Source organism: Aphanomyces astaci, assembly GCF_000520075.1.
Source record: "Aphanomyces astaci strain APO3 unplaced genomic scaffold supercont1.33, whole genome shotgun sequence".
Classification (NCBI taxonomy): domain Eukaryota; phylum Oomycota; class Saprolegniomycetes; order Saprolegniales; family Verrucalvaceae; genus Aphanomyces; species Aphanomyces astaci.
In genome coordinates this window covers 562,291-569,293 of record NW_009798296.1, presented here as the reverse complement: position 1 = coordinate 569,293, position 7,003 = coordinate 562,291, and the positions used below count along the sequence as shown (strand labels likewise).

General features: G+C 49.9%; 3 protein-coding genes across 5 annotated transcripts in view; all 3 read left to right on the top strand.

Moving 5' to 3' along the window:
- Positions 1–1,228: 1,228 nt before the first annotated feature.
- Positions 1,229–2,106, top strand: H257_11374 (hypothetical protein; the record flags this gene model as incomplete). Its single annotated transcript, XM_009838274.1, has 3 exons — positions 1,229–1,414; positions 1,465–1,713; positions 1,801–2,106. 3 exons carry the CDS (start codon positions 1,229–1,231, stop codon positions 2,104–2,106), a joined length of 741 nt encoding a protein of 246 aa, XP_009836576.1.
- Positions 2,107–2,972: 866 nt separating this feature from the next.
- On the top strand, positions 2,973–4,299 carry H257_11373 (hypothetical protein). The gene is made up of 3 exons (XM_009838273.1): positions 2,973–3,354; positions 3,397–3,926; positions 3,981–4,299. Exons 1-3 carry the CDS (start codon positions 2,992–2,994, stop codon positions 4,255–4,257), a joined length of 1,170 nt encoding a protein of 389 aa, XP_009836575.1. The 5' UTR covers positions 2,973–2,991; the 3' UTR covers positions 4,258–4,299.
- A 63-nt stretch (positions 4,300–4,362) lies between these two features.
- H257_11372 (hypothetical protein) overlaps positions 4,363–7,003 on the top strand; it is a 4,364-nt gene continuing 1,723 nt past the window's right edge. For 2 of the 3 annotated variants that reach the window (XM_009838271.1, XM_009838272.1), the window contains exons 1-5: positions 4,363–4,995; positions 5,043–5,254; positions 5,318–5,447; positions 5,499–5,711; positions 6,467–6,795. In XM_009838271.1, coding sequence (XP_009836573.1) covers positions 4,459–4,995; positions 5,043–5,254; positions 5,318–5,447; positions 5,499–5,711; positions 6,467–6,795 — 1,421 coding nt within the window. In that variant the 5' untranslated portion in view covers positions 4,363–4,458. Of the gene's footprint in view, positions 5,255–5,317; positions 5,448–5,498; positions 5,712–6,466; positions 6,796–7,003 lie in introns of all 3 variants that reach the window. The other variant, XM_009838270.1, reaches the window with a different exon arrangement.

Here is a 7,003-nt window from a genome sequence, read left to right as displayed (position 1 = left end):
CGTACGCCACAACGGCAGGTCCAGTCAGTACTTCCAGGGGCATTGCGCGTGAAGAAGAGCTCGGCCAGTTGGCGCCCACGAAGGATGTTGGGGTTGGGTTGGTTCATCAAAACAGATAATGAATGTCAGCACTCAACCTTGAGTTCCGATGGCGTGTGGGCATCCAAACGTTTGAATGGCCACACGCCATTGGAACTGAAGGTAGGAGTGCCAACCAACGAATTATTCCTTTGTAATTCAATACTTATTCATTTCTGTAAGCTTTGAGTATAACCTATTTTCATGTTCCAGAAATCAAGGTTATTTACTTTCTTGGCACATAGTAGAATAATTGTTTTTTAAATAAATAAGTATATTCGCAAAAAAGTTATTTTTTGGTCAGCTCTGGCGGTGGCTACCACTCTGGTAAAGCCACTTCTCGCAGTCCAACAAGCTACATATATCCTTCCTTGTCCAATACCTTGACGACATCGTCTTCAAACTCCGGATTCAACACAATGCCGGCATTTCGGCCATGGACTTTATCTTCCCCGAAGGGGCTGGTCGGGGAAGATAGGGTGATGGCCAGAATGATTGCGTAGAAACACCATTCCATGTTTCTTGGAGGGAATAACTCCGGATTACAGTAGGCTCCTAAACCAGATAATAATGAAGCAATTAAATACGCATATGTTTCGGCGATACATATACAATACTACAGTTTTACTGACCAATTCACCAGACACGTCAATCCAAGTTTACATCAGTGAAATTTGTGAGCAATGGCCAAATTTCCAAAAGACGTCCACAATATTCTGACAGTGCCACAATGACAAATTCATTGGATGAAACGCAAGCCACGTCAATCATAAGAATGGTAGACGTCAGCTAAAACCGTAGATTATGATTGGCCCCCGCCAAGTCGTCCAAGGCGCGAAAACTCGAATCATAAAATGCAATCCTCCTTCACTTTCAATTGTTCACCATGGTTCTCAATGTCGCCGCGATGCTCACACGCTTGGAAGACCAAGCAACCTCCGACCGCGTCTCGACGACTACCCCGAGGTGGCTGAACACTAAGACAACATCCCCGATTCGTCATGTCCGGTCCTGGACAGAGTCAGCAGCGACTCCGGCGAAGGAGGCGTACGAGTCATGACGAACTTTACCCGGCGCGAGTTTGACGTTCTGTGGGCCGTGGCGGAGCTTCCACTCAAGACGCCGCGGGTCGATATCGAAGACAACACCAATGGACGCCCTCTTAATGACATTGACAGTGCTCAAGCACTACAACACTTGGGGGAAGCACACTTTGGACTTAGGGTTCAAAGCTCCTACGTTCCAAAAGCTGATTCTACGAGTTGTCGAAGTTGGGATGCCTGTCTTTTACGCCGAGTTTGTCAAGATGCCGAACATGTCGGAGTTGCGGGCACAAGTCCATACCATTGGAAACTATCCGTACGCCCTCTATGCTACCGACGTCAGTTCCAGTCCACCGAGCGACCGACCCGACGCCATGACGAAGCCAAGCCGTACTTTAGTGCGAAGCACAACTTGTACGGCTTGAAGATTGAAGCGTCCGTCCCCCCCCCTCAAGGCCTTCTTGTGGACATGAGCGAATCCCACTGTGGAGCCGTTGCGGACCTGACCATCATGCGGTCACGCATTGATCAGCACGTTCGAGCCCTGGCCAAGTCGGACAACGAGCTCAGCATCTTGGATCATGGGGAGAAAGTAGACATTTACCGAGGAATGTGGGAGCTTCTCATTGACAAGGGGTAATACGGCGCTTCGGTGGACGTCCGTGTAATTCATCACAAGAAGAACCCGCCGCGTGGCTTCTTGGACCCTGATGACGTCGTGCGGAATCGTCGTGTGTCGTCCGATCGTGTTGTGGTCGAAATCTTTTTCGGTCGTGTCTGCAGCCTGTGGAAGGTATCGTATGCTACTTTCACGTGGAGTGCGAAGTTCTATGATGAGATTCAGCATCTCATGTTTGCATTGACGAACTTTCGTGTGTCGTTGATGCCTCTGCGGGAAGCGGACATACACTGGTACCGCCGCTCTGTGCTTGCGCGCTATGAGTCTATGGTCCATGCTACGGCGGCGAAGCGTGAGGAAAGTTAGCGGAAGTCGCGTATTCGTCGCATGCAACGAATTGCGTTGAGTCGTGATCGTAACCACTCTCATGTATTCACGTCTCCGTAATTGTCTACTCCAAAAGTTTTGACCTTGAAGTACCTTAACTGTAAGTATAAAGTTGTGAATACAAGAGCGGACAGTTGCTTTGGGTATTAAGATAGTAAACAGGTAGATAACATGGTATACGTGCTAATACCCTGAAACGAGCAGGTAAGAGGGTTTAAAATGCATATTACAAATATATACGGGTTTTAGACGGGTATTTGGTGGATAAAAATCTAAACTTTTTGGACGCCTTTTCCCACCCGATTACCTTTGTTTTAATCCGTTTTTACCTAAAAACCACGATTTTGCTATGTTTAACGTGATTTGTATCCATTTGAAATTCATTTTTTATTAGTCGTCCAGGCGTACTTTTATTCCAACAACTGGAACCACGAAGCAAATACCCGAAATGCTCCCCGCTACATCAGATTGTGACCGATTTCGGTCGTGACGCTTCGGAAATATACCTATGTACATTCAGTTTAGTCGCCACATGGATGTTGCTGTGCAACTACCTCGTCAACAATTCTTTCAGTGAGACTCTTTGAATAATCCTGGTCCACCTATACTTTCACGATAGAAGTGACGAACTCGTTTAGCAACCTAGTATACAAACAGTGCACCACGTCGTAATTGTGGGTCTCGATGTGAGGCATAGTATTGCCTAGACTATTAAGATAAATGTCTTATTATAAATAAATAAAGTGTTAGCTCAAGCTTGATTTGCTTTGTTTATTCAAACATCATCATCTGACAATGCCGTGAGTGTCTCGGATTACAGACGGAGCCCCCATTCTATTGTTGAGCACAAATCACATTCGTACGATGGGGGCGCCATTGCACCCAGTCCTTTCGAAGAGGAAGCGGCGTCTGTCGATGGACATGCAGCAGGAAGCATTCGACAACCTGAAGGACCATCCGCTATACGAACGCATCTCGCTCGTCAAGACGAAGCGCTTAAAGGATCTCGGGTACATGACCCATCTCATCTCGGACCTCCAACGACACCTGGTCCAGTTGAAGCGCCGGCAAACGTCGCAGTTGTCGTGGGAAGACGTCACCCAGGCGCTCAAGGACGACACCGTCGGCCGAGTGCGTGACAACCGCTCGCTCAAGCAGGAAGTCGAGCTCAACTCCCAAATTTGCACGTACCTTCAGACGTGGCTTGCCCACGTCCACCCTGCCGCGGTGCGTCTGTCCTTTCTTTGATGTGTGCTTATCACTCTGTAGATGAGTGCGAATTACGTGGAAGAGCACTGGCGGCACTCGGCGCTGTTCAAAGGGGACGAACATGCAAGGCATGTGGGACTCTCGTGGATCACTCGTCAAGCGTACCACAACACGGACCGCGTCCTCTCCGCCATCCAGTTCCCGTCCGCGACGTCCGCCGACTACGCCGACTTCGTGGACGTGCGCACGTCCAGCGTGAACGGCATGCTCATCCTCATCCAGGTGGCGACCCAGCGGATCCTTCCATATTCGCTGGAAGACGTGTCGGAAGCATACTGGCATGCCGAGAAGTCGTTTGGTGAGTACGTCCTTCGGCACGAATTCGTCCATCCGCGCTTGATGGCGTCCATCAACGGAGACATCGACTACACGCGCGAAGAGGTGGGGAACCACATCCAGCGCATCTCGGACAAGGTGCTCATGGGCCGGTTCTGCGACGACCACCGCGCCATCTGCGTGCTTCGGTCTGTCATGAACGACGAAATGTACCCCCTCGAGGCCAACACGTGGACCACCGACACCCGGCAATGGTACACGCTACTCTCGCTACTTGTTCATCTTACCTCTAACACGGCATGACGTAGGATGCTCGCAGAGCGACTCGGACCCGCGCAGACTCGTGTCCGGCAGTACTACTCGATCGACCATCCCTGCACTGAACGAGGGTATGTGCCGTTGTGGGAGTATGCGCGCATGTGCGGAGTCACCCACGCCATCGACGACGCCGATGTCCTGGAGAAGCTCCAGCTCAATCGGCAGGCAAAGCATCTTTGCAGCCGCGCGCAGTTCGCTCGCCACTTCGACGATACCCTTCGAGCGACGGCGGACGTCACAAACGACCATGTATTTAATTACACTTAGCTAAATTATCCACAGCCCATATTATTTTAAATTTGAATTTCCAGCGATCTCATTAGCTGAAATACGTGAATTTAGCGACATGCGCATGTTTGATTGGATGTCATATTTGGTCAAAATATTTACTTTAGCCGCAATTAGGGATAGGTAGTTGGTTTTTCGTATCCGGACGAGAATAGTTTGGGGCTATTTTTTGGCGGCAACATGGATTGGGACCAAGGCGCCGTAACTTCGTTGGCGGGCGGCGGACAGCCTGGCGCGCCAGGCACCGGTGGCGCCTCCACGGTGACATCATCCTACGACCTCACGCGTCGATGCGTGAGTTTCCTCCGAGGGTTCCGTGAAGAAAACACGTTTGTGTACCGCGCTCAGTTGACGTCGCATCTCCGTCGGTCGCACCTGGTGCTGGAAGTGGAGCTGCGCGACCTGACATCATACGATGCCGAGTTGGGGGACATGTTCTTGTCGAAACCTGCGCAAATGCTTCCGCTTCTCGAGGCCGCCGCCGCGCAAGTCGCCAAGCAACAGCAGCAATCTTTGCCGATCCAGATTGTGTTGAAGAGTGCAGCGATGGAGAGCCTGCGACTCCGCGACGTGCATGCCTCGCAGGTGAATCGACTCGTGAAGGTTCCTGGTATCGTCATCAGCTCGTCGAAAGTACGCGCAAAGTGCATGAGTATCTCGGTCCAATGCAAGAACTGCGGCCATGTGAAGAACCTCCCTTGCCCCAGCGCTTTCCAGGTACCTGTCCCGCTTTTGCTTGTTCATCATGTCATGCATTGGAGTAGGGAGTGGCCGTCCCCCGCAACTGCGATCGCCGCGCACAGAACGACGCGGAAGGCAGCATGGGCGTGCTTCAGCAGGACTGTCCCAAGGACTCGTATGTGATCGTGCCGGACAAGTGCTCCTACGTCGACCAGCAGACGCTCAAGCTGCAGGAAAGCCCCGAAGTCGTGCCCACGGGGGAGATGCCGCGCCATTTGCTCTTGTCGTGCGACCGGTAATTAGTGTGCGAGTATCCATCGTTCTCTTTCTATTTTTTCTTATTTTCGAATTTCCAAAGATACTTGGTCGACAAAGCATCCCCCGGCACTCGCGTCTCGATTCTCGGGATCTCGTCCGTGTTCAATGCCAAGAAGCAAGTCGGCGCCGTGGCCATCCGCACGCCGTACCTCCGCGTGGTGGGAATCGAGGTACCATCATCGCTCCTTCCATCTCTGCTCATGCATGATGATATACAACAGATCGACGAAGAAGGAGCTGGACGCGCCAAAGTCGTGTTCACACCGCGGGAAGAAGAGATCTTTGCCGACATGGCGCGGGATCCCAACTTATACGAGAAACTGTCTGCCTCGATTGCACCCAGTATCTATGGGGACTACACCGTCAACATCAAGAAAGCCATCGCGTGTTTGCTCATCGGGGGGAGTCGGAAACGTCTTCCAGATGGCATGATTGTACGTTAAACACATGTATCGCTTATTGTATATGTAGTAGTATTGTGCTTTCGAGTGAACTTTCATTGTGTTGTGGTTTCTCGTTGGAATTGAAATCGATTTGATTGGCTACTTCAGATGAGCTCAAAATTATTAGCCAATCAAAACCTTCTCAATGAAATTCAACCAATCAGATCGATTGTGGATTCGATTGCACCCCCTCCCCAAATTTGTATCAAATCGGCAATATCGTGCATTCATTTCACCCAAATTTGGACTTGAGAGAGTCATTTCGCCAACTACGTTTCGAATCGATTGGATGGTATTTCATCTTGAACAATCTATACTATACAAAGATGAGTATATATATATGGTTTTGCCCCAAAATGGGTCAAACGTTTCGATTGGCAGAAAGTATTCGCCATGACTACGTGATTTGATTGGCGGTGCTTTTATCCAGTACGACATTCGAATTGACAATACTAATTCGATGTTGATTTGGTTGGAATTTGATTGGCTACTTGATTCTTGATCTCGGTTTTGATTGGTCGATCATATCGCCTAGGCTACTCATTCGATGGACCCCATTTTAATTTCGAATCATGGACTGGATAATCGTTCTAATCCCGTGACTTATGTTGATTTGGTCGTAATTTGATTGGCTACTTGATTCTTGATCTCGGTTTTGATTGGTCGATCATATCGAGTAGGCTACGCATTCGATTGACCCCACTCTAATTGGATAATCCTTCTAATCCGGTTACTTATGCTTCTAGTTGCGCGGGGACATAAACGTGTTGCTGTTGGGCGATCCGTCCACGGCCAAGTCGCAATTCCTAAAATTCACAGAAAAAGTTGCTCCCGTGGGAGTATACACGAGCGGGAAAGGCAGTTCCGCGGCCGGGTTGACGGCGTCCGTGATCAAGGATGCCAAGGGCGAGTTCTTCTTGGAAGGCGGCGCGATGGTGCTGGCGGACGGCGGCGTCGTGTGCATCGACGAGTTCGACAAAATGCGCGAAAGCGACCGCGTGGCCATCCATGAAGCCATGGAGCAGCAAACGATCTCCATTGCCAAGGCAGGCATCACCACGATTCTCAACTCGAGGTAATGGCTGACTTTGGGGCTATTTCTTTGCCAAATCGATCGATCGATTCATTCTTTGACTTTTGTATGTAAAGATCGTCCAGAAGTATCACACTAATTCGGCGTTGAATTGTTCCAAGAGTGGTATCACACTAATTCGGCGTTGAATTGTTCCAAGAGTGGTATCACACTAATTCGGCGTTGAATTGTTCCAAGAGTGGTATCACAC